This window comes from Amblyraja radiata, chromosome 22 (assembly GCF_010909765.2).
Source record: "Amblyraja radiata isolate CabotCenter1 chromosome 22, sAmbRad1.1.pri, whole genome shotgun sequence".
Taxonomy (NCBI): Eukaryota; Metazoa; Chordata; class Chondrichthyes; order Rajiformes; family Rajidae; genus Amblyraja; species Amblyraja radiata.
The window spans coordinates 8,761,189-8,788,820 of NC_045977.1; the positions used below are offsets into that span (position 1 = coordinate 8,761,189).

Sequence of the window (27,632 nt, forward strand, 5' to 3'; positions counted from 1 at the left end):
GAATGCTTCCTCCAATTTGAGATGTGTAATAGGTGCCCTGAAATGGGAGGGGGGGGGACATGTATAAACACTGCTGTGATTTATACATGGTGAAACCAAAATGTATAAAAATCTTTATTAAAATCTGACAATGTGCACTTTAACCACATGTAATTTTTTTCTATTATAAATCTCAACTTGTGGAGTAATAAAGGCAAATAAATAAATGATGGGTCTTTGTCCCAAGCATTATGGAGAGCACTGTACAAGCTAGGTTGGTCATAACGTGAAATTTGGATGACATTTACATTCATACTGCATTTATATGCAATTACCTTAACTCACCAAAAACACTTTCTGGTTGAATGTATCTCAATAGCAATGTTTTGCTGACTAGCTGGAAAATATATAACCTAGTTATCTGTTTCATAGTAAATGATATCTATGACCACAGTCAGTAATTGTTGCATTATTGAAGGCATTGGGTGCACTTTTGATGCAGAATCCTAATGTTACTAAAATGTTACTGTTACATAATAAATATGAAGTTCTTTACAAATGAATTTGCAAAGGTTTGTGGTAAAAGTCATTGTAAATATTTCCTCTTGAAAATGAACATTCATATCCCTGATGTCCTCAACTAACGGACCATCATGGAGACAACAATTGAGGGCAATTTCATGTCTATCATTTAAGACCTTTGTTTAATAAAGTTAATTACAATTTTGTTTCAAGTTAATCCAAGAATTAAGAAAATTATGTGCATGAGAGGGATCGACAGAGTTGACGTGGATAAGCTTTTTCCATTGAGAGTAGGGAAGATTCAAACAAGAGGACATGATTTGAGAATTAAGGGACAAAAGTTTAGGGGTAACATGAGGGGGAACTTCTTTACTCAGAGAGTGGTAGCTGTGTGGAATGAGCTTCCAGTGGAAGTGGTGGAGGCAGGTTCGATTTTATCATTTAAAAATAAATTGGATAGGTAGATGGACGGGAAAGGAATGGAGGGTTATGGTCTGAGTGCAGGTAGATGGGACTAGGGGAGAATAAGTGTTCGGCACGGACTAGAAGGGCCGAGATGGCCTGTTTCCGTGCTGTAATTGTTATATGGTTATATGGTTATAGTATACATGACAATACACAAAACTGAACTGAAACTAAACTGAGGTTCACGAAGGTGAAATTTTCTTTCAAAATTGTTTCGCGCTATATCTCTAAACTAAATCTAAACTGTAGGCCAGGAATAGCAACATTTAGGAGGTAGAGAAAAGGCATTAACTGGCTACAATCCGCCTTCTTTTCTCCACAGCATTAACCCAGCCCATGCGCACCAGACAACCCTCCCTCACATTCACTCCTTCTTCTCAGTTGTTCACTGCTGGTGACATCAGCCTTCTAATCCAACATTGCTCAAACCCTCATGTTGGCGGCGGCGGCGCTGCCCTAGCACCTGCGGCTCGCCTGCAGTCCGTCTGTTTTTTCTTTTTTTGTTGTTTTCTTTTGTTCTGTTTTAGTTCATTTTAGTTGTGTATGTGTGTGGGGGGGGGGGGGGGGGGGAGAAACATGTTTTAGGTCTCTTCCTTCGGGGGGGATGCGACCTTTTCTTGTCGTATCCCCCGTCTCCGTCCGCACTGAGGCCTAATGGCGGAGCTGGCGGCCTCCAACTGGGACCTCAAGACTGGAGGCAGAGCCAGCCAGGACTTACCAACACGAGGCTGGCCGACTTCAGGGCTGTGGTGGCGTTGCGGCGGCGGCGGCAACCCGACTTCGGAGCCTCGGAGGCTCGGCCGCGGGCACAGTTGACTTGGCCGCGGGCCCCGTGGGCGACATCGTCAGGAGCTCGCAGGTCACAGGTTGGTGACCTGTTTTTCCAGAGCTCCCGCAACAACAGCTTCGTCCGCTGGACTGGAGGGCGGCAGCTTCGACTGCCCTGGGCCGCGGAGTTTGAACCGGCCCGTTCGCGGAGCTCGGATCAGCCGCGGGACTTGCTTACCATCACCCGGCGGGGTCACAACAACGGAGGCCTGGATCGCCTCAGCGCAGAGGGAGAACGAGGAGGGAAGAGACAAGGACTTTAAGACTTTTGCCTTCCATCACAGTGAGGAGGTGCCTGATGGACTCACTGTGGTGGATGTTAAATCTGTGTTTATTGTGTGTTTTGGTATTTTATTCTATGTTATGACTGCAACGCACGAAATTTCGTTCAGACTGAAAAGTCTGAATGACAACAAAGGAAACTTGATACTTGGCTGTTTGTCAAGGAGAAAAGTACACAATCCCTTCTGGCATTAAATTCAACAAGGACACTGGCATTTGTTGTTTCTGACAGCTGACACTCCTGTCTTCCCAATTCTGCTTAAAATATCAGGCCTCTAAGGTAGTTGATGAAAATTGTATCATATCATGATCTTCTGCCTAAGGATATTACAGAATTAAATACACGGAAAATGTGCAGATTTAACTTACAGGTAAAGTTCCTTGTGTAATTGCATCAGAAACCTCGCTGGTCCAGTAGATCGAGGACACGGCAATCACTACCTGTCCAGGCCACTGAATAACCCATTTTTTACGAGGAAGCTTCAAAACCAACACATAACACATTTAGGTATTCTCAAATAATAAACATTATGCTCATGGTGCACAGAATATTTTCATACAGCAGTGTCTGGACATTAACACATTTTCTCTAATTTGCAATTGGTACTTTACATTATACATCTTTTTTTAACTTTGCTTTTCTGACCTATTTCAGCGCATGAACGTAAATACAGATCAGAGAGAGGCCATTGCACCTGTACCAGCATACGGTTCCAGTAGTGACACTGTGATAAAACTATTGGACTAGTAATCCAGAGCCCTGAGTAGAAATCCCATCTACATCTTCAAAATTTAAATTCAGATTAATAATCTGAAACATGGACAACAACCAGGCATTATCTCCAACCTCATCTACTGTATCCGTTGGTCAAAGTGTGGACTCTTATACATCGGCGAGACCAAACTTAGACTGGGTGATCGTTTCACTAAACACCTTCGCTCAGTCCGCCTGGTCTACCCGATCTCCCGGTTGCCAAACACTTTAATTCCTCTTCCCATTTCCACACTAACTTTTCTGTCCTGGACCTCCTCCATTGTCAGAGAAAGGCCAAACGCAAATTGGAGGAACAGCACCCCATATTTCGCTTTGGCAGCTTACAACCCAGGGGTATGAAAATTAATTTCTCTAACTTCTGACCTGTTGAGTTACCCCAGCTTTTTGTGTCTTTCTTCAATTTAAACCAGCATCTGTTGTTTCTTCCTACACATTACCTATAATGATCATGAGTAATGATTATGATATAAAACGCCTACTTCCCGAATGTCCCTCTGGAGAGTAAATCAGCCATCCTTATCTGGGTTAGCCTCTAAACCTGCCCTATATGCTTCACTCTAAAATGGTCCAGTATCCCACTCATTTATAGATGACCCACCACAACCTTTCGGAAGGACAGTTAAGGACGGGCAATACATGTTGGCCTTAATAGTAATGCTCAGACCATGAAAAAATGAATATATAAATAAACATATTGGGCGGCACGGTGGCACAGTGGTTGCTACCTTACAGCGCTTGCAGCGCCGGAGACCCGGGTTCGATCTCGACTACGAGTGCTGTCTGTACGGAGTTTGGACATGCTTCCCGTGACCTGTGTGGGTTTTCTCCGAGGTCTTCGGTTTCCTCCCACACTCCAAAGATGTACAGGTTTGTAGATTAATTGGCTTGGGTTTGTATACTTGGTATTAGTGTAAATTGTCCCTAGTGTGTGTAGACTTATGTTAATGTGCGGGGATCGCTGGTCGGTGCGGACTCGGTGGGCCGAAGGGCGTGTTTCCACGCTGTATCTCTAAACTAAATCTAAACTATACAGAATACCTAGCTGATTCATGATTAATCAATTAAATTTAGAATAATTTGAGACTACAGAAGATGAATTACAAGCTAGCGTTTGAACTTAGAGAAGCTATGAAAGAATAATTTAGAAACTGATCAAAGTAGAGTCGGCAAAACATTTTCAGAATAGGTTACATTCGAAGGTCTTCAAAGAAGAATTTGGCAGAATAAAATTTCCCTGGATATGTGAAAAGTGCAAGAATTATACTCGATTAATTAAACAAATTTGGGCGTCAAGTGATGTGAGGAGTACAAAGCTAAAATGTAAAACAAAGAATGTGAAGATATCTGTGGAAAAGAGATGTGAAAGGCAGCAAAGGGATACTAAAAGTAGATCATGGCAGAATGAGGGATGCAGGAAAAATGAGGGGCGTGAAAATAATGATAATTACAAGCCATTTAAAAATAAAGGTAAATGATTGCAGAAGTAAATAAAGCTTGCAACAGAAAGGTGTACTGAGGCATTTTTAGTTTGACCAATCAAAACTGTAGCAGGCAGAGTTCAACAGAGAGAAAATATCAGGTCTTTCACTTTGGACACGAGAAAATTACTTCAAAGTCCTTTTTAAAAGGCAAGAAACTATGAAAAAAAAGCGGAAAAGAGATTTCAGGATCAAAGCATTGAAACCACTTCAGGATAAAAAATATAAAAATCTTATAAATTAAAAAATATCAATCTTACAGAGAACAAGGAAGCTCTGCCAAGTAAAGTTCAAGAGGTAATAAAGGAGTTGACAAAGATTTCAGCAGCATTTGAGCTGAGGCAGGGGGGGTACTTAGCGATGTTACAGAGGAGAAAGATAGCTTTCTCACTGATTGCAAAGTATATGATTTGATGCTTATTTTTTGGACAAATATAACACCAAGGATGTGAAAAGACCGACTTATAGCATGCGATTACCAGGGAGAAAGACCTGGTTAGCAGTTGAAGAGCAGAGTTTGTGATGGGAACTGAATACAATGGCTCGGACTATCCTTGATCGAATTTTGCTGGCTTTACCTACCACTAAACGTTATTCCCTTATCATGTGTCATATGTACCGTTGTACATGTACATGTATCTTGTACAATGTAAATGGCTCGATTGGAATCTTGTATTGTCTTTCAGCTGACTGGATAGCAAGCAACAAAAGCTTTTCACTGTACCTCAGTACACGTGACAATAAACTAAACTGAACTAAACTGGCTTCAGTCCTACCTTTGTGCATTACAAATCAACCATTTTCAATGTTCTTACATATAGGGCCATTGAGTCTACTGCATTTATGCCAGTTCTCAGAGCAACCTATCAATCCTGTTCCGCCACTTATTTCTCAGTGATCCCTTCTTTCTAACGAGATCCATTAGACCCCCAACCATTTACACAACGAGTAATTTACAATAGTCCATGAACATATCAATCAGAATATCATTGGAATGTGGAAGGAAACTGGAGGATCTGGGGAAAACCCATGCATTCACAGGCGAAACTCACAGATTCCATACAGATAGGATAAGAGGTAGGAATGAACCTGGATCACTAAAGATGTAGGCAACAGCTCTACCTAATGCCGCTGTGCACTCATTATTAAATACACAGCTTTCATTGGCAGGTAACACTCTTTATAATTTAAAATAGAACATCAAAATATTGTTTGTTTTTAATTTTAACCGAATCCAGAATCTTTTCTGCACGCATTCCATCTTGATGACTTCCTTCCCAAAGGAAGGTGACCAGAACTGCATGCAATGCTCCAAATCTGGTCTCACCAACGCCTTGTACAGGTGCAACATGTACACGTATAATGCTATAATTATGATTGCCTGTTGTGTGCCATTACCTCAACATAGTTGGCAATCCCTTCCTTGATCACATGCTTTATGCTGCTGAGCATCATCCCTTCAACTTGCAAAAGCCATTTCTCCACCATTCCCTGTAAGTAAGCAGCCACAAGGTTATTTTTAAGCAAGATTTGAGATAATAGTTTTCAGATCTGATAAAACTAATTGATGTGAAGAATAAATAAGAGGGAACCATGGGGCATAGGTACTGGTGCTGTCAAGAAACTCAAAGCAACCCTTCACAGATCTCTGAACATTTTAAATTCTCTTTAGAAAAGAAAAACTTCCAGGATTTGTGGTAGTCTGATCATGAAAGAAATAACACCACTCATTCTCTGGATTTAAGAGCCCAATTACATTTAAGAGCCCAGTTACATATAAGATTAACAGGTTTGCATCTGATACTAAAGTGGGTGGTATTGCAGATAGTGAAGATGGTTGTGAAAAATTGCAGCACGATTTTGATCAGTTGGCCAGGTGGGTTGAGGAATGGTTGATGGAATTTTACACCGAGAAATGTGAGGTGTTGCACTTTGGGAAGTCTAACATGGGCAGGACCTACACAGTGAAGGGTACGGCTCTGGGGAATGTTATAGAGCAGAGGGATCTAGGAGTGCAGATACATAGATCCTTGAAGGCGGGGTTGCAGGTAGATAGGATGGTCAAAAAGGCTTTTGGTACATTGGACTTCATCAGTCAGAGTATTGAGGGTAGAAGTTAGTGGGTCATGTTGCAGTTGTATAAGACGTTGGTGAGGCCGTATTTAGAGTATCGTGGTCAGTTCTGTGCACCATGTTATGGGAAAGATGTTGTCAAGCTGGAAAGGGTACAGAGAAGATTTACAAAGTGTTGTCAGGCCTCGAAGGTCTGAGCTATGGGGAGAGGTTGAGTAGGCTGGGACTCCATTTCTTGGAGCGCAGGAGGATGAGGGGTGATCTTATAGAGGTATATAAAATCATGAAAGGAATAGATCAGATAAATGCACAGAGTATCTTGCCCAGAGTAGGGGAATCGTGGATCAGAGGACATTGGTTTAAGGTGAAGGGGAAAAGATTTAATAGGAATCCAAGGGGTAACCTTTTCATACAAAGGGTGGGTGGCTGTATGGAACAAGCGGCCAGAAGAGATAGTTGAGGCACAGACTATCGCAACTTTTAAGAAACAGTTAGAGACGTACATGGATAGGTTTGTAGGGATATGGACCAAACGCGGGCAGGTGGGATTAGTGTAGCTGGGACATGTTGGGCGGTGTGGGCAAATTGGGCCGAAGGGTCTGTGTCCACGCTGCATGACTCTATGACTCACTCTGGCAGCCCCAATTCATAATTTCACAGCTAAAAATGAAAGTGTCTTTAGTGTCTGTTTAGAAAGTGGTTCTAAGAAATTTCACACCACAAAGCCTTCCAGACTTAGGGAATAGAAAATGCTTGCATTATAAGATGGAAACACTTGGGTTTCTTTTCAAAAAAAGTTTAATATATTTGGTTGGATAAAACAAAATACATTTCCTATGAATGGTCTGTGAATAGTAAATCTGTTCCCAACTGCAAAGAAGTTATGCAGCACTGTTCTATACCGCATTCTGCAATGTACATACAATTAAATGTTATCTAATTAAATTGTCTCCTTCATCCTTTTTTAGACCTCTTTAGAAATTACAACAGTTTGTTCATCACTAATATTGAAGTTTAATTTTTAAAAAAAAGCTTTTTACAGGTATCAAAGAAAACAGATGTTTTATATGTGTTTAAATATGTGATAGACAAATATTTCATTTGGAAAAATTGATATATGGTATATTTAAATTATGATTTTCAAAAGTTTTAAAGTTAAAAGAATAACCGATAATCTTTTGTAAAATTGACCCATGTCCATAATATGGATTGTTGCACAATCATTGAGGAATAGTTCATAGATTTAAGATGTGTACCTTAGCTTTTGCTGGGTTGATACTTTTAACAAGTGGTACGATTTCTCCCTCAGAGCTAATCATTCCTGTGATTTGCAGCTGATCAGTGAACTGAAGTTTTGCTATCCCTTCAAAGCATTTCTTCAGATGTGGCTGGACTCTGAGTGGGTCTTTGGTTTCCGAAAGAATTTCAAGCAACTCATCATTGGACAAGAAAAAAAACCTGTAGTGGGAGGAAAATAAATAAATTTCAGGACCAAGAATACAAGAAAATAAATAGTGATTTAGTTTGCTCTTAACATTTCATGAAAAAGTGACGAGAATCACAATCTTTCTTATCTTTGAATTCTCTCATTCTAGCTCAAATTCTCTTTAATTGACCAAATGCTAATAGTTTAAACAAAGGTAGACAAAAATGTTGGAGAAACTCAGCGGGTGAGGCAGCATCTATGGAGCGAAGGAAATAGGCAACGTTTGGCTGAGTTTTTCCAGCATTTTTGTCTACCTTCAATTTTCCAGCATCTGCAGTTCCTTTTTAACCAGTTTAAACAAAGGTTTTAGTTTAAGCAGTAACGGCAAAAGAATACTTGTTGGTATTGAATCCGAAAATATTTTCAGGGCAGTTGCAAATGAATACGGCCTTTCAAGAGATTATAGCGTTTCCAGTCGGACAGTGGAGCAGAGCAGCAGAGGGAAGATTTGAAAGACCACCATTAAAAAGTAGAACTAGTCAGTTCCTAGCCTGGAGGCAGAACAGAGCAATAGCTGGAAAAGGCCCTAGTTTTAGGAGTATGGCTGGGAAAGCAGTTCTGATTGTAAATCGCGAGACACGACAGCCAATAAAATAAAGGTAAGGTACAGTGGAGCGGCCCTTTTTGGAGTGGTGGCATCTGAGGAATAAACGCTGAGACTTTGGCTTGTGAGACATTTGCTGAGCAGCAGTGTAGGTAAGATTAGGAAAGGTCCTTCAACTTTACTTCTTAGACAGTGCAGTTGGGACAGCAGTTAGGGCTGTAGTATGTTCCTCTTGCAGGATGGGGAGACTCCCCTGTGGAAACTGCGCTCAGCTGCAGCTCCAGACTGACGGTGTCAAGGAATTATAACGGGTTAAACACATCCAGGATCATCCAGGATGTTGAGAGTATCATAGGTAGGAATTTTGGATGGGTAGTCATGCCTAAGGTACAAGATGCAGGTAGTTGGGTGACCACCAGGAGAGGTAAAGGGGGAAAGGCAGCCTGGGCCATTCCCCTCAGTAATTGGCTTGGTATAAACGTATTAATGTAAAATTGTCCGTAGTGCGTGTGGGATAGTGTTAATGTGCGGGGATGGCTGGTCGGTGCGGACTCGGTGGGTCGAAGGGCCTGTTTCCGGGCTGTATCACTAAACTAAACTGGACTGAAGCAGTATCCAGGCACTGTGACAGGCTCTGAGGCTCAGCAGGACAGGTGGAGTCAGACAGAGCAATACTGTAGGAGACTAACTCGTTAGAGTGACAAAAAGGAGATTCTGTAACTGAAAACGAAAAGCCAAGATGATGTATTGCCTCCTGGGTATCATGGTCAAGAATGTTTCCAAATGATGCAGAAGATTCTCAAGGGGGAGAGGGAGCAGTCAGAGGGTTGTCGTGCACACTGGTACTAACAATATAGATAGAAAACGGGATTCTACAGTATATGAAGAGCAAGAATGCACAATACGATACGGTCCCTTTAAAGATCAGCATGGATGTCTCTGTGGAGTCACAGGGGATATGTGAGATTTGTAACAAATATTTCTCATCAGATTTTGCTGTCGGGAAAACCATAGCAGCTAAGGAATTGAAGCAAATGATTGGTAATATGTTTCTGGTCCAACACATCACAAAGAGGTGGCATTGGCTGCCTGCAGGTTTATGTTGGGGCATAGGGAAAGGGAAACATGGGAACGCTGAGAAATTTAGAAAGCTTCCCTTAGCTTAGGTCGTTGACAGGAAAATGCAGAACAATTCATAAGGTGCAGATCGCACCACAGGTCATATAAGATTAAATCATCCACAGGCCCTTTTAAATGGCTTGGGAACCACATCCTTCATAACCAGCATCTACTGCATGGGAATCCGTTCCTTATAAAACAAAAATGTGCTATAAAGCTAAGAATTTTATGGCTGCCCAGCAGAAAGATTGAAGAACTGCTCCTTAAACATGAATTGAGTTTCAATGTGGTGTGAAGGAAATCAAAGACAGTGAAGATAGCTGATTTAAGTATATGGAGAAATAGAGTGACAAGTGACTAGAATACTTGCGAACCAAATAGACTTGATTGGAAGCTGCAAGTACAGCAATCTCAACTGCAAGTAGAGTGAATCTTGATTTTATCTCAGAAGCAAAATTTGGACCTTAGATGATGGAAAAGGTGTAATAAAAGAGCAGGTTTTTCAAAATGCCTAAAAGGAAATGAGTAAATGGTGCGTTTTGTAATTAAATTGCTTAGAAGGTGGTGGAAATAACTGACATTGATCTGCAGAATGTGACGGTTCTTGAGATGGTAGTGGAATCCTAACGAATCTGGGAAAGATCTGGGACAAATAGAACAGAGTGTAAAGTGTATGACTTAAAGCCACAAACATGCTACTGGGATATTACAGTTTGAAATAAAAGGAAGATAACGAGTATAAACCTGACAGGCTTCAATAAACGAGCCACACCGACAGCCAACAGAAGATTTATGAATGAACCGCCGCAAAGGTGTCCGAACTGTAACTATTTCCACAACAAGGGACGGATGTTCTGTCCAGCGAACGGCAAGCCATGCAACTACTGCAAGAAGATGAACCATTTCACCGTTTGCTGCAGGTCCCGTGGGAACCGCAATTCTAGCTTGGCGTCTAATCTGCACCTGCTGCAAGACCAAACATTTTCAGACTCCCAAGACCAGCTCGAAGCTGCCCATGAGGACGATCCAATTAGCTCATATGAAGAGTCTACTGTTCACACCGTCCTCCACACAGCTGGTAAGCTTTTGGTTCCCTCTGTGTCCATGATAATTAACAACAAGCCTGTGACGGCCAAATTGGATACCGGGGCGCGCGTGAATGTAATGTCCCTGAATGTCTACAATAAGATAAGAAATAATGAGACCTTGACTAGAAACAGCTCTACCCTACATACTTATGGGGGGGAGGTGCTGCATCCTCTTGGAAGAACTAGCTTTAAATGTATATTGGAAAATACCACAAGAAATCTGACTTTCTATATCCTAAAATCGGACTCTGTGACTTTACTGGGCATCCATGCGTGCCAGGACCTTGGGCTAGTCTCTTTCGATCGCTCCGTTCACAAGTTACTTATATCTGAGGACCCGATTCGAAACTACCCTGATCTGTTCGATGCCAAGCTGGGCAAGCTTCCTATGACATAAAATCGCCGTTGATCCCACCGTTGACCCAGCTATCCGTGCTCCCCACCGCGTGCCACATGCCATGCATGACAGAATCGAGACTGAACTTAGAAATATGGTTTCCATGGGTGTGCTGGCTGAAGTCAGCGACCCCACAGACTGGGTCTCCACCATGGTTGTCACGCAAAAGAAAGACAAAGACGAGCTCCGAGTGTGCATCAATCCAAGAGACCTAAACGCTGCCATCAAGCGCCCACATTATCTGATGAGAACTGTCGAAGATGTCGCGGCCCACATCGGTTGCACAACAGTGTTTTCCGTACTAGAGTTGCAGGGTCAAGTGGTCCATATGCGTCTGGGTTTCGTTGTCGGCCCGTCTAAGGAACCCCGTTCCAACCTTGTCAACGTCGATGGTGTTCTGTACAGACGAAGCTGGCAGCATTTGCTGCTTGTGAACGAACCTCGACCACCTCCAGCCAATCCATATGCTCCACCCCTGCCGTTTAAACCCTCTGCTGCTCCTGCTACCACCATTCCCAGCGTGCGCCCTCCGCCTCGGTTAGTAACCCCATCTAAACCATGTTAACATTCCCGCATGCTCACTCCACCGGTCGCCTCAAGAGTCCCCAGCTGCATTTTCCTTTTCGGGGTCACTACCTCCCTCCCCCACTAACTTTTCTAGTATGGAGGGAGAGGGGTTGGTCCGCACGCGTTCGGGTCATATTAGTAGACCGATAGATAGATACGCCGAGTATGTTTAATTGCGTGTGTTTAACATTTGCCTGGCTGTTTAACATTTGCTTAACAATCTTTTCTCTTTACGAGGAAGGATGTAGATTGGTTATTGCATGTGAACAATCAGAGTAGTGTAGCATCACTAACTCCACCTTACTGTACACTTTATATTAACACCCATTTCCTACATTAAGTAGTCTTGGAAGCGGTAGTGATGAACTAACAACCTACTGTACCGCACTACTATATGCTAAAATTAAAGATGATTTAAACTTCAGACCGGTGTTTATTAAGTCATTTACAGAACCTATCATTGAGCTTTTGCTACCACTGTATGGCCTTTAGATTTCTGAGGTGAGCAGTGCTGGGAGGGCAGATCGGTTCAAATGTCTAAAAAGAGTTCCTCCTGGCTTGCTGATTTTAAGTTAAATGAAAAAAAAAAATTGCATTTCAGTAACTCCATCCAAGTCTGATATCTATATTTCATATCTGATGAGAATATTGGTTTATTTTTGCAATGCGTGCAATGAAATCAAGATCAGCAAACTTCCAAAAATGTCCATTTATATTTTAGATTACTTTCTGATATTACCCCAAAATCAAATACAGCAAAGGTAGACACAAAAAGCTGGAGTAACTCAGCGGGACAGGCAGCATCTCTGGAGAGAAGGAACGGGTGACATTTCGGGTCGAGACACTTCTTCAGACCCGACCCGAAAAGTCACCCATTCCTTCTCTCCAGAGATGCTGCCCTCCAGCTTTTTGTGTCTATCTTCGGGTTAAACCAGCATCTGCATTTCCTTCCCACACATCTAAGATAGCAACTTTTATTATACTACCATTATCCTATAATTCTATTCCACTTTAATAAAGTAACCCAGTATATTTTCAAAAGGGACCACTTACCTTGGGAAATAGAGCCTTTTCTTCTCCAGGTATAAATTAAGGCCTTTCTGGATATCCTCCAAGAGACTATTAGCCTCCAACAATCTTTCCAACATATTTGGCTGAGATGTAGCTTGCAAGATATGAGTATCTTTTACCTAGTAACAAAATTAGCAAATTGCATTAGAAAACATGCCTTGTACAACATCTCATTGACTTGCGTTATTTTAGAGATACTGCGCGGAAACAGGCCCTTCAGCCCACCGAGTCCACGCCGACCAGCGATCACCCCGTACACTAGCACTACCCTGAACACTGGGGAGAATTTACATTTTTTACTGAATCCAATTAACCTGCAAACCTGGACGTCTTTTGAGTGCGGGAGGAAGCCAGAGCACCCGGAGAAAACCCACGCGGTCACAGGGAGAACATTACAGACAGCATCCGAAGTTAGGATCAAACCCGGGTCTCCAGTGATGTAAGGAAGTAACTCTACCGCTGCGCCACCGTGCCACCCCGAAATATTAGAGCCATTGACAACATTAAAAGTTACACATACTCAGAATACAGTATTTATTCTGAGACTGTGCACGGTGTAAATTAATTATACTCTAAACTGTCCCTGGGCAGCAATTTTACTGCACCACTGGGTGAAATTATGTATCTAACACTGTGTTACAACTTGAAAATAATGCTTGTCATCTAATTCGGACAACTGAGACAATAGATGAGGATATTTATAGGCAACGACATATGATGTATGCACAAGCAAACATTCTCTTTTTTTTTTCTTTTTTTTTTTTTCTTCTTTTTTTTTTTATTATTTATTTATTTATTAGAAGTAGACATATTATACAATGTAGTTACATATTATAGTAAAAAAATTTTTTTTCATATACATCAGTCATACATTATTAAAATTTTCCATTATCAATTACTTCTGCTTCTAGTATTTTTATTTTTTATAGAAAGCGAGAAAAAGAGAGGGTAGAAAGTTACAAATAAAAAAGAAAGCAAAAAAAAACACAACAGAAAAACAAGGGAGGTGGAATGGGTTACCTGTGATACATCAATGGAGATAGGTTCGTAGGTTATAAAGTATAGAGTATAGTTTTTCATCTGTTCCTGAGTTCAAGTTTCAGCTGGGTCCTCGTGCTGTGCCAGTCTATCCCTTCAGATAGTTAATGAATGGAACCCAAATTTTATGGAAAAGATCTTGTTTGTCCATTAAGACAAGTCTAATTCTTTCTAAGTATAGGGTCTCCGACATTTCCGTAATCCACATTTTGATTGTGGGGGTTGTAGGGCCTTTCCAAAATTTTAATATTAATTTTTTTCCGGTTATTATACTGTAATTGAGGAAGTTTCTTTGGTTTGTTGTGAGTGTTAAGCTTTGTTCTGATATTCCAAGTATTATTAATTTTGTGTCTGGGTCCAGTTTTGTATTAATAACTTTTGAAGTTATTTCAAAAATATCTGTCCAGAAATGTTTAAGTTTTATACAGTTTGCAAAAGTATGTGTTAAATTAGCCTCTAAATGTAGACATTTATCACAAATAGGAGAGATTTGTGGGAAGATTCTATTTAGTTTTATTTTAGAGAAGTGTAGTCTATGTAAGACCTTGAATTGTATTAAAATATGTCTGGCATTTAATGAACATTGATGTATTTGTTGTAAACTTTCGTCCCACATATCTTTCGTGATAGGATGACCTATTTCAATTTCCCATTTGTATCTATGTAGTTCGGTCGGTGGTACCTCGTTATTTAGTAGGGTGTTATAAATATAAGCTATTAGTTTTTCAGTATTAGGATGCTCAGACACTCATCAAGAATTTCTGATTCCCTATTCCTGTAAACTTGTGTATTAGATTTAACATAATCTCTAATTTGTAGATATCTGAAAAAATTATTTGAGTGCAATCCATAATTCAGTTGTAAACTCTTGAAATGAAAGAAAAGTACCTTTCCCATAAAGATGTCCTATATTTTTGATTCCATGATTTTTCCATTGTGTGAAACCTTTGTCCATAAAGGATGATTTGAACAAAGGATTATTTACAATGGGAAGGCAGAGTGGTATATTATTCAATTTTAAATCTTTTTTTATTTGTTTCCAAATTCGTATTCCACTATGTATTATGGGGTTTTCTTTATAGGTTTTTTTGTGCTGTTTTGTGGGGGTAAATATGATCGGTCCAATTTCAAAAGGTATACAGTCTTCCTTTTCCATCATTAGCCAATCTGGTTGTTGGTCCATTTCTTCCAGCCAAAAATTCATGTTTTTAATATGGACTGCCCAAAAATAAAATAAGAAATTTGGCAAAGCCAGACCTCCATTTATCTTTGATTTACATAAATGTTTTTTACTTATTCTATGATTCTTATAATCCCAGACAAAACTTGTAACAATGGAGTCGACTTTTTTGAAAAAAGTTTTTGGGATATATATCGGAATTAATTGAAGTAGGTACAGTAGTTGCGGTAAAAAAATCATTTTTATAGCATTAATTCTCCCAAGCATTGAAATGGGGAGTGTTTTCCAGTATTGAATATTCTTATGTAGTTTATTCAGTAAGGGTGGGAAATTTAGTTTAAATAAAGAGGTATATGTCTTAGTTACCCAGATTCCTAAGTATTTAAATTTATCTTTAACTATTTTAAAAGGGGATTGTTGTATTGCATGTAAATTGAATTTTGTTATTGGCATGATTTCGCTTTTATTCCAATTGATTCTATATCCCGAAAACTGACCGAATTGAGTTATTAGATTTAATAGGTTTGGAATACTAGTTTCTAATTTTGTAATATATATTAATATATCATCTGCATATAAGGAGATTTTATTCCTTGTATCTCTAGTATTGTATCCAAATATTCCTGGATGGTTTCTAACGCTTTCTGCTAGGGGTTCGATTGCAAGAGCAAATAATAGTGGTGATAGTGAGCATCCTTGTCTACAGCCTCTAGAGAGATTAAATTTAGTTGATAACATTTTGTTTGTTAATATTCTAGCTGTTGGGTTAGAATATAACAATTTAACCCATGTACAGTACTTCTCTCCTAGTTGAAATTTTTCCATCACCGAAAATAAATATGGCCATTCTACCTGGTCAAATGCTTTTTCAGCATCTAACGAGATAATTGCTAGCTCTGCGTTGGGGATTCTATTGGAGTTTATAATATTAAATAATCTTCTCAGATTAAAAAATGAATACCGTTTGGGGATAAACCCTGTTTGGTCAGGATGTATTAATTTACTGATCACTAAGCTCAATCTATTAGATAGAATCTTAGTTAATATTTTCTGATCAGTATTTAAGAGGGCTATAGCTCTGTATGAACCTGGGTCTTCAAGATCCTTGTCCGTTTTTGGTATAAGTATGATTGTTGATTCATTTAGAGTTTCTGGGAGTTTCTGTTGAGTATAAGCATATTTGTACATTGTCTGTAGGCGTGGGGAAAGCAAGTCATAAAATTTTTTATAAAATTCCGAATTTAGACCATCGGGTCCTGCCGACTTTCCGTTTTTTAAGGACTTTATTGATTCTTCAATGTCTTTTATCGTAATTTCAGCCCCTAGCAATTCTCTCTCTTTCTGATCTAGACCCGCAAACTTACAATTCTGTAAAAATGTTTCCATTCCCGTTGATTGTTCTGTTATTTTAGATGAATACAATTTTTGATAGTATTGTAGAAATCTATCATTAATATCTTTAGGCAATGTTAATGTTTCTCCCTTATCTGTTCTAATTTTGTATATTGTTTTTTCCCCGTCCAATTTGCGAAGTTGACGCGCTAATAGTTTTTGTGGTTTGTCACCAAATTCAAAATTTAATTGTTTTGTATGTTGATAAAGTTTTATAACTTGGTCTGAATAAATCTTGTTTAATTTATATTGCAATACTGCAATTTTATTGTGTTTTATCGTGGATGGTGCTGCTGCATTTTCTGTGTCTAATTGCTTTATTTCCATTTCCAGTTTCTTTTGTTTGGCCCTATTCTCTTTATTAAAAAATGATTGGGAAGAAATTAATGCTCCTCGTACAAATGCTTTAAATGTTTCCCAAAGAAGCGAGGCAGAGATTTCAGGGCTATCGTTAGCCTCAAAAAACATTTTAATCTGTTTTACTAGATATTCATTACATGACTTATCTTTTAAGATTTGGGGATTAAATCTCCATTGTGACTGTGTCTCTGCCATTCCGTTTACTTTAATCATAAATGTTAATGGGGCATGGTCTGAGATTATGATGTTGTGATATTGTGAGTTATAGGTGAATGGGATAAGTTTTGAATCTACCAAAAAATAATCTATCCTTGAGTAGGTTTTATGTACTGGTGAGTAAAATGAATATTCTCGGCCCGATGGATTTTCAATTCTCCAAACGTCCTTAATATTAGTGGTATTAATGTATGAATTTAAAAATTCACTTGATCGAGATTTTAGTTTTCTTTGAGTTGATGATCTGTCCAAACAAGCATCCAATGTACAATTTAAATCTCCACCAATTATTAAGTTTTGTTGTGTGCCTTCCGGGATATTGTTAAGAATTCTCTTAAAAAACAGAGGGCTATCAAAATTTGGTCCATACACATTGAGGAGAGTCACCTTTTTTAAGTATAACTCCCCTATTATTATAATATATCTGCCTTCAATGTCTTCTATCGTTGATATATGTTTAAAGGGTATACCTTTACGAATTAATATTGCAACACCTCTTGATTTATGTGAGAATGAAGAATGGTACGCTTTAGCAATCCATTTTGCTTTCAGTCTATGTTGTGCTTCCTTTTTAAGATGTGTCTCCTGGAGAAATATTATATCTGTTTTCAATGATTTTAAATGTGCTAACACTTTGCCTCTCTTGATAGGTTCATTAATTCCCTTAACATTCCAACTACAGAATTTAATTCCCTCACCCCCAATTTTTATATTCATGTCTTGCATCTTGTGATTAAGTGGTAGAGCAGATGATTCAGCACACTCAACCCTACCTTATACTTGAACTTCAGGTAGATGAATTTTAGGTCACGTCTGTTTTCCATCCGAACGTATCTCCTTAAATAAAATATGCAATTCCATTCCAAATACAAAATATAATGTGATATAAGATAAAAAAAGGTGATAGCTAATAGGGTTAGTAAAGTGTGGAAAGTAAAAAAGAAAAGCAACTACAACTACAATTAGTGCAGTTAGTGATAGCCACCCTAATGTGGCTAAGCATCTATGGACTTCCGTAGCTTTTGGTTTATAAAAATACTAGCTCCGTGCTTTCCTTGAAAGGAAAGTTTCCAATTCGATGCATACAATTTGTGGGGGGGAAAGAAATATTGATTATATTCCATTAATGGTATAATTAGTAGTCTCAAATTGAGATATTAGTTTTGTATAATCTAAACATCTATCAAAGAGTAATCAAAAACGAAAACATCAGGGCAAGGGCCATCAGACATTTCTCATTATAAAATACCTGAATCATACTTTACTTATATTTCATACTTTTAATTAATTCTGAAATAATTTAGATAATCTTGTTATCATTAGTTAGTGTTAGTTAATATTCTTGATTATTAATAGTTGTTAGAGGTTAGAGGTTAGTACTAGGATGTTAGTTTTATATATATCCGTTGTAGGAAATATACCCAATTCTTATTGCGAAAATTAGGCAACTCTTAAATATAATAGTTTAAAGTTTAGAGTTCCATATCTTCTCTGCGAGATAGCAGTGTCCGAGTAGGTGTTAAGAGTTGAATATTTTTCAATCTTTGATCTTGTCTTCGACTTTCTTGGCAAATTCAAATGCTTCCGTGTGCTTGATGAAGAAGTATTCCTTCTTCTCGTAACTGACTCTCAGTGTTGCGGGGTATAACAGTCCATATCTCAGATTCTTTATGTTCTTCAGTATTCTTCTTGTTTCTGTGAACAGCGCTCTTTTCTTAGCAACTTCCACGGGGTAATCTCTGAATACGCTAATCTTGTCTCCTTCATATACAAGATTTCTGCTTTTACCAATTTTCCTCATCATGTCATCCAATACATGGTCATATTGGACCTTTACTATCATTATTCTTGGTCGGTCGCCCACCTTTGGGCGACCCACTCTGTGCGCTCGGGCAAGTAATGGCGCCTGATCCAGGTTCAAAATTGTTTTCAGTACTTCTGCAGCAAATTCACGGGGGTCACGAGTCCCCTCTCTGCCTTCCTGGATGCCCACGATTCTTAAATTCTGACGCCTCTGTCGTCCCTCCAAGTCTGTACATTTTTCAGTTATTTGATACAATAACTTTGATAGGCGTTGGTTCTCAGTGATGAGTTGTTTTGTAGTTGCGGTGCTTGTCTCAGCAAGTTCCTCAAGTTCTTTTACAATCTTGTAGTGTTGGTCTAATGTCAGGAGAATAGGTTCAAGTTTAGAATCAAATCTGGATTCCATCTTATTCAGTTTTTCATTTACTTCTTCAACATTTTGAGTCATATTTCTTTCCATATCTAATTTCCAGTCTTCAAGGACTTCGTGTACAATCTCTGTAACATCTTCTTTAATTTGGTCTTTCATTTCTTTTTTAAAAGATGCTAGATCCTCTTTAAAGTCCTGTCTAAGATTTTTAAGTTCTTCCTTAAGGAACGTTTTTAATTCTTCCATCTCAGTCTTTTTCTTCTTCTTTGAGATGTCTTCTCGGGATGCTGTTAAACCTGAGGCCGAGGCTTCAGTTGGGCCTACCTCTTTTGTCTTGCCGTTTTTTGCCTTGTGGGGGGGGAGTATGTTGAGTCGACATACTGCCGGTGTCGCGCGCCTGATGACGTCACGGGCTTAGTTCAAAACAATCGGTCCCGGTTTCTGCAGGTAGGATCTGTCTTTTCCTCCCGTTTTTTCGGATTTTTCACGGAGCTAGTTGGCGCGAGTCTCTCCTACTCCATAGCGCCACCGGAAGACAAGCAAACATTCTCTCACACAAGTTTAGTGCGTGTACAGATGGAGTGAAGCTGTTTCTGTTCAGAGCATATTGTACACCACTCTGTACTGCACACCTATGGTCAAACTACAGAAAAGCAAGCTTACAGAGACTTAAAGTAGCTTATAATTATGCCATGAGAATATTACTTAAGAGACCTAGATGGTGTAGTGCAAGTGAAATGTTTGTGGCTGCAGGAGTCAATACTTTACAAACTAGCTTAAGAAATCTTATGTATACATTTATTTGCCGGATTAATGACTCTGAAAATGAAATCATCTTGGCCTTATCAAACATAAGGTTTAGCACTACACGCTACCAATCCCAGCTGTGGAGACATTGGTATAGTTGTCTCGTTGTAGGGCACTAATTAAAAAAAAAAAAAATGATTCTTGATCTTAAACCATGTATTGTGCTTTTGTATGTCATTTATTGCGCTTTTGTATGCAATTTATTCTATGTAATGTCTTGTCTTTTATCTGGACCTTGAGTCTGTAATAAAAAAAAGTAAGTAAGATGAAGACTTTTTTTGCGTATTCATTGATAAGATGTAGGCATTCAAGAATGGATAGTTATGGATGTACAATAAAATGGAGCACAAGTACTTAGTTTCCTGAAATTTGTGTTGCAGGTAGGCAGAGCAGTGAAGAAGGCTTGTAGTCTGCTGGCTTTCATCAGCCAAGGAATTAAGTACATAAGTTGGCACATTATGTTACATTTGCACAAGACGTTGGTGAGGCCTCACTTGGAATATATTAAAATATATTTGAATGTGTACATGTATAGGAAAGATTTGGAGAGATCTGGGCTAAATGTGGGACTAGCTTAGATGGGACATCTTGGTCATTATGGGCAAGTTTGGCAGAAGGGCCTGTTTCCATGCAGTTTGACAGTGACTCTATAAAATGTTTGCCATGCACCGTTAAATATACTGTTATCTTTAAGAAATATTTGTTAGTTTCACATCCCCACCTCAGTAACACCTGCAAAGAAGATGGTGGTGTCTTGAAAGTGATCCACTGTTGTGAACCAGTGGCACTTTATTATAAGGTATTATAAGAGAATACTGTTAACAAAGCTAGAAATGTATGTTCTTACTACTGACAATCAGTTTGGGTTCAAAAGAAAACATGGAACTGACCAGTGTATCTATGCTCTTAAAGAGATTGTGTTCAGGTACACAAGCCTGAATTCATCTGTATTCCTATGTTTTATTGATGCGTCCAAGGCATTTGATAGAATTAATCATGAACAATTGTTTGTAAAATTGCTAGATAGAGGTGCCCCTAAATTTTTAGTGAGAATTTTAGTGTTTTGGTATGCCCATGAAACGTTTCAGGTTAAATGGGACAATGTTGTATCTGCTCCATTCTGTGTTAGTAACGGAGCGCGGCAAGGAGGAATTTTGTCTCCTATTTTATTTAATGTTTATATGGATGAATTATCAAATCAGTTAAATAGGTTAAAAACTGGCTGTCTTGTGGGCAACACTATTGTTAATCATCTTATGTATGCAGACGACCTGGTCCTGCTCTGTCCATATAGTGCTGGGCTGCAGCAGATGTTGAAGGTGTGCTCTCAGTATGGCCTTGATTATGACATAAAGTATAACGCTAAGAAAAGCCGCATAATAATAGTTAGAAGCGCTGAGGACAGGAAATCAACTTTTCCGACCTTTTATTTGTCAGACAGTCCTCTTGCTGTGTGTGAGGAAATTAAATACCTAGGTCATGTCATATCTGATGACTGGACGGATGACAAAGACCTCTACCGACAGTGCTGTAAATTTTATTTTCAAGCTAACATGCTTATAAGGAAGTTTTCTATGTGCTCTGACTCTGTGAAGTGTTCCTTGTTCAGAACCTACATCACACCGTTATATACTGCTCAATTGTGGTCTAACTATAAGAAAAAGAGTATGCAGAGGCTCAAGGTAGCATACAATGATGCAATGAGGTTGCTGCTTCGTGTCCCTAGGTGGCATAGTGCCAGTCAATTGTTTGTGTCCACTAGAGTGCCAACCTGTGAGGCACTCTTAAGACAGCTGATGTTTAGTTTTATGTGTCGCCTGGACAAGTCAGAGAATCACATAATTGAAGCCCTAGTCAGCCCTCTGAAAAGCTGCTATAGATTCACTTCTAGGCTAAGATGGCATTGGTGCAATAGCTTGTATATCTTATAGGCTAATATGCAATTTTTAATGTATTTTTTGTATCTCCTTATACTGTATGATGTGTTATATGGACCTGTGTCTGAAATAAAGCTTTATTATTATTATATTTGGAAATAGTCGCCAGTTTGTAGCACACCAAGTGAAAGAGGGTACTTCACAGAAAAGGCCAGGGAGAAAGATATCAAAGGACGAGTGAAATTGCTCCCCTTCATTGCAATTCCCAATTCAGAATTAGCAAAGTTTGACAAAACTACAGGAGCAGAACCAGGAAACAAATTTAAAAGGAAACAAGCAGAAAATAATTTCTGAAAATAGGGAAAAACAAATAAATATTAAAAGTTCAACGCATTTTGATTAGGCATGGCAGCAATTCCGCACCTGCAGCTCAACATTAATGTAGACAGATACAAGAAAGCCAACCATTGCTTTGAAAGCTTTCCCCAACTTCCTAGGTTTTTGGGATGCTATAGGAAATACATAGTGTAGAAAGGAACTGCAGATGCTGGTTTAAACCGAAGATAGACAGAAAATGCTGGAGTAACTCAGCAGGACAGGCAGCATCTCTGGATAGAAGGAATGGGTGACGTTTTGGGTCGAGACACTTCTTCAGACAAATATAGTATTTGCTTCACCGCCTGAAATCAATATCAAATTTTGGATTGAAGAGATGGATGATTAACTTACTGCTTCAGACATTATGTCTTTCCAGTAGCCATCTACAATACCGAACTTCCGACCTTCTTCTGGCATTTGAGCAATGATGTCCTCAGAACTAAAGATAGGCTCCAGGTAAAGCCAGGTGGCCTGGCATTTTAACCAGGCATCAAGAATATTCTGCATCAGGACTAGCTTGTCCTCCCATACCTAGATTGTTGAAAGTTAAACACAGCATAATTGTTACACTGAGTGCTTCTAATACTTTTAAAATAATAAACAACATCTTGTCTATGTTATAAATGCATAAAAAATAGTTTTTAAAAGATCATATCTACTGAGGAACATGAAATATAGCTCAAAGATAGGCACAAAATGCTGGAGTAACTCAGCGGGACGGGCAGCATTGGGGAGAAGGAATGGGTGACATTTCAGGTCGAGACCCTTCTTCAGACTGACATCAGGGGGGAGGGAGATACATAAATAAGGAAGAGTGAAGGTGTGTAAACAGGGCAAAGGGAATGGAGATCCAGGCAAATGTGGAATAGATCGTTGTTAGCGTGGAGAAGGTAACAATAAAGCAAAGAGATAAAACGTAGTCGGAGACAGTAAGACTGGTCGAAGATCTGGGAAAGGGGAGGGATGAAGAGAGAGGGAAAGCAAGGGTTACTTGAAGTTAGAGAAGTCAATGTCCATACCCCTAGGGTCTAAGCTGCCCAAGCGAAATATGAGGAAATATAGCTCCGTGTTTCAATATAGGCAAACCATTATAGAGAACAGTAATGTGGTATTAAATGAAGATTAAAAAATAAGGGCCAATGTCGGGTATCTTATATATTTAATCTTCCCAAACAAATTATTTCAAATTGCATTGTACATGGAAATCTGAATATAAAGGTGTTTTTTTATTTTATTTAATGTACATCATTCTTTTTGGAGGGGAGGGAAACTAAGATTATTACATAGTTAGAAAAGAAAATTAGTGCAAAAGACAGGCATCATTTTCAATATTGCTGTTTCACAAATCTCCAATGTCTCAAATCCTACCTTACATTCGTTTTCAACCGGTTTAATATATGGTGATCCACGCATGGTCTGTACCTTAATGATGTGATCATCCAACAATACCTGGATATCATCCACTGCAGACAGAATGCTTACATCCTGAAAACACAGAAGGTTATATTATAGTATCTCATCTATAAAATCCAGCATTTTGTGCAATTCATGTGCTCCATGTTGCATTATTCATCACAAAATGCTTACAGCTTGGAAGGAGAACACTTTGCACATCATCCTCTACCAACTCTTTTTCCACAGTCCAGCAAATTATTTCCTTTTAGTTACTTATCCAGCTCCCTCGTGAACAGTACCATTTCACTACCATTACTTCTAACAGACCCCAACCACTTGATGCAGTGAAAGCTTGATGTTTTGCTTCACTTTTGGTTCTTTTGAGAATTAGTTCATTTTTTTGTCCTCGATTCTTTACCCTTCCACCTGAAACAATGGCTTCATTTAGGGATTAACTCCCTTTCCCTTTTCTTTTTGCTTCACTCGAGGGATCTATGCCTCTCTACTTTCTTTGGCACTTTCCTTCTGAACTCTCTGTCACCAGCCTAGTTCTCATTTGTGTTAACAACCTGGCATCTGTCATACGGGGCTTTTTGTCTGCTCTCTCTTAATGATTATCACTGCGAAGGAGGTTGGTTAATGCAACATGGTAAATACATGATAATTGAGAGGATTTACTAGATACCTGACTCTGCTCTGAGGCAGGCATAATTTGATATTTGGGGAAATTGTGCAGGATTAATAACCTGAATTTTGTAGAATGACGATGAGGAAACAATTATCTAAGTTGGCTTAGCATGAAATATACCCACCGTATCCCGATACTTTGTAAAGCTGAAGATGCCATCCACCCATTCTGATTTCATCTTAGCAAGAGCTTTCTCCAGTGAATACTCTTTGCTTGCTGCTACTCCAACCTCTTCCAATCTAGACAAAGGTTGTTATTAAGTCATTTCATTATGCAATATGTGGAGAACTAACATTTTGTAGCTTTCTACAACAGTTTTTACTTTTACGATTTGCTGAGACAATATCACAATCACAATAATACTTTATTAGCCAAGTATGTTTTGCAACATACAAGAAATTTCATTTGCCAAGTCAGTCATACAAATAAAAAGCAACGGAACACACAAAATACATTTTAACTCCTCCACATTCCTCACTGTGATGGAAGGCAAAAAAAAGTTCAAATCTCTTCCCTTGATGCGAAGATGATGCGAAGGGAGTGGTTTCTGCAGAAGGTGGAATGAAGTGGGGATGGGAAAATTCGACTGGTGGTGGGATCACATTGAAGGTGGAAATGTCAAGGAATGAGGTGTTGGTGCAAAAAGTGCTGGGGTATAAGGTGAGGATCAGAGGAATGCTATTCTTGTTCCAACTGCTTTGGAACATTACCTTACATGCCTTAAAACCTTATTTGTTGATATAAGAATATGAAATATCTTTCATATTTTGCATGAACTGTTACAAAGAAACATAAATCCGACATACTTTAAAAAAAATGCTCGTCTGGCTTTTAATTAACCCAAGATTCAGCTAAGAGACCGATATCACTAACTGACTGAAGGAAGCACAACAATGTCTCCAATACCATGGACCGGTCTCAGGGCTCCTCTCTACCCTTTCTCCAATGATTCACCCTTACATCTTTGTAACCAGGACTGGACACAACACCTAGTAGTGTGGAAAAGGGTCCCGACCCGAAATGTCACATTCATGTTCTCCGAAGATGATGCCCGACCCGCTGAGTTACTCCAACACTTTGTGCCTTTTTGTAAACCAGCATCTGCAGTTCATTGTGTCTCCACAATACTCCATGTTTGATATTGCACTTTAAACATGAATTGCTTCATGCTGATCGTTCTTTCCATTGCAATATTTGTTTTACTATTTTGATAATAATTAGGCATGTTAAAACTTGCATCCATCAACAATTGGTTTGGGCTTTATTATTCATTATTTCAATGCTATTCATGAAGTATTCACGTTACATTTGTTCCGTTGCTGATGGGGTGCTAAACACAAGACACCCAATGTTGAACAACATGGGTCACTCCTTTCAGAATACCCACTCCTTAAACAATCCTTCAGCCAAGTAAAAACAATATCGAGATTTTCTTTGAATACTGATGATTCAAATTTGAGACACAGCATGTGTGTAGAATTCTGATAAAGGGATTTCAGCACACTCACAAATAAAAATTGTATGCCGGATTCCAAGCTACAAACTCATAATATTATATAGCTGAAGTTCATTGCTCTTGCCATGCATAATATTCCCCCAGAGATGTATTAACTGGTTAATAAAGGGAATAAAATTGAAGAGAAAATTGAATTGCATTTGCCAATTGATTACAAAATTGACAGAAATGTGTAATATAGCTAATGTGAAATCATTACAAATCTGGTTTTGTATTTTATGTGTGGAGAATACAGTGCAAAGATAACCAGAAGAAATGCCGGGATTGATCATCGAATTTGCAAAGAAATGGTTATGCATTGAAGTTTGAACCTTTCATCCAGAAACTATAAAAATCCTCAGGCTCAGTGATGCTGGATATCAGACGTCGTGTCACACCGTGAGTATCACATACCACCAACAACATCATAGGGGGTTATTAGTAGAGATTAAACAGTCAATTACTCTGTGCAGGTCCCCTGGTCTGTTCACGCATGAATAGACTACTCTCGGATCAGTATGGGAGCCATAATGGTGGGGAAGTTATGCAAGACCGTTCTTTTAAGGAGAACTGTGCAGTTCATGAGAAAATAGCTGAAAAAGAAATTCAAAAGCAAGTGTATGAACTGCTTACTTATCAAGGAACTTTTCAAGTCCAATTTCTAGCATTTCCTGCAAGGTGGTCTCTTCATGGGGTTTCACTTCAAATCCAACAATTGCACTGATCTGTAAACAACACATAAATCAGCACAAATTATATGTTGTCGAGATTTATAAAAGACCTTTCCACCTTATTCATTTCCCTTATAGTTTGCTGCAGAGTAACGGGTGGCTAATTGCTCAAGGAACAACTAGTTTATATAAAAATGATTGCACTACAAAGGTGAAATGCTTTCGAGCCACCCATCTCACCAGTCATTTTTTTTTCTGCAATCCTTCAGCAACACCAATCTTAGGGCAGGTATAATTATTGGCATGAATTTAAGGTTAAAATGTAGGCAAAAGTTGCTTCAGTGTATTTGCCAACTATGCTCCGATACTCATCAAGTTCCAACTGGAGCAATAGCGTATAGAGATTCTCAACCACTCATCATCAAGATTGTTTCTGGGTTTTTTTCACATCTGAAACACTGGCCTAAAGTCTACCATTAGTCATCCGTACTTACCAGTTACTACTGAACAAAGCTCATATTTCTCTCGTGCAGATTCCCCAGCGGGAATATAGAGTTTAGAACTGCCATGAACTTCAGTGATGGAGCCCTACAAATCAATAGACCCTTCCACAATGAAATAGATTTACTTGTGGAGTACAAAAATAGATGCCAAAGCAAACAAACAGCTGGCTATATATCATCTCCTTGTTTAGATAACTGACAAAACTCAAATATTTGAAACTTCTAAGAATCCAGACAATCAAAAACATTCAAGATTTTAAATCCAGGGTTGGATGCATTAGGATTAGCAGGGATAGAACATCATGCATAATCTGGGACTTTACGGGGATTATGCCAACAGTAATTTGGGAATATATCAACACAAACATGCAGTACATGCCTCAATCGTTCCAGGTAAATTAGAAGGCGTGGCCTAATCCATTGTCAACATTTTGGAGGTATGCACAAGTAGAAGGGTGTGCTATTTAGCTCCAGCACTTATTTCATTATGGTGAAGACCTCTGCATTGTTCATAAATTCATGTGATAGGAGCAGAATTAGGCCATTCGGTCCAACAAATCTACATCGCCATTCAATCATGGGTGATCTATCTTTCCCTCTTAACCCCATTCTCCTGCTTTCTCCCCATAACCTCTAACACCACAGCCTTCCGTGGCAATGAATTCCACAGATTCACCACCCTCTGACTAAAGAAATTCCTCCTCATCTCCTTTCTAAAGGAAAGTCCTTTTATTCTGAGGCTGTGGCCTCTGGTCCTAGACTCTCCCACTAGTGGAAACATCCTC

The 27,632-nt window shown here is 39.0% G+C and overlaps 1 protein-coding gene across 2 annotated transcripts in view; it reads right to left on the reverse strand.

The window, feature by feature from the left end:
• The window catches only part of dnah3 (dynein axonemal heavy chain 3), a 175,369-nt gene that overhangs the window by 85,208 nt on the left and 62,529 nt on the right, over positions 1–27,632 (reverse strand). For both annotated transcript variants that reach the window (XM_033040327.1, XM_033040326.1), the window contains exons 18-25: positions 26,307–26,398; positions 24,303–24,417; positions 23,464–23,580; positions 22,447–22,626; positions 12,657–12,793; positions 7,659–7,860; positions 5,728–5,820; positions 2,446–2,556 (exon numbers count right to left, since the gene is read on the reverse strand). In XM_033040327.1, coding sequence (XP_032896218.1) covers positions 2,446–2,556; positions 5,728–5,820; positions 7,659–7,860; positions 12,657–12,793; positions 22,447–22,626; positions 23,464–23,580; positions 24,303–24,417; positions 26,307–26,398 — 1,047 coding nt within the window. The remainder of the gene's footprint in view (positions 1–2,445; positions 2,557–5,727; positions 5,821–7,658; positions 7,861–12,656; positions 12,794–22,446; positions 22,627–23,463; positions 23,581–24,302; positions 24,418–26,306; positions 26,399–27,632) is intronic.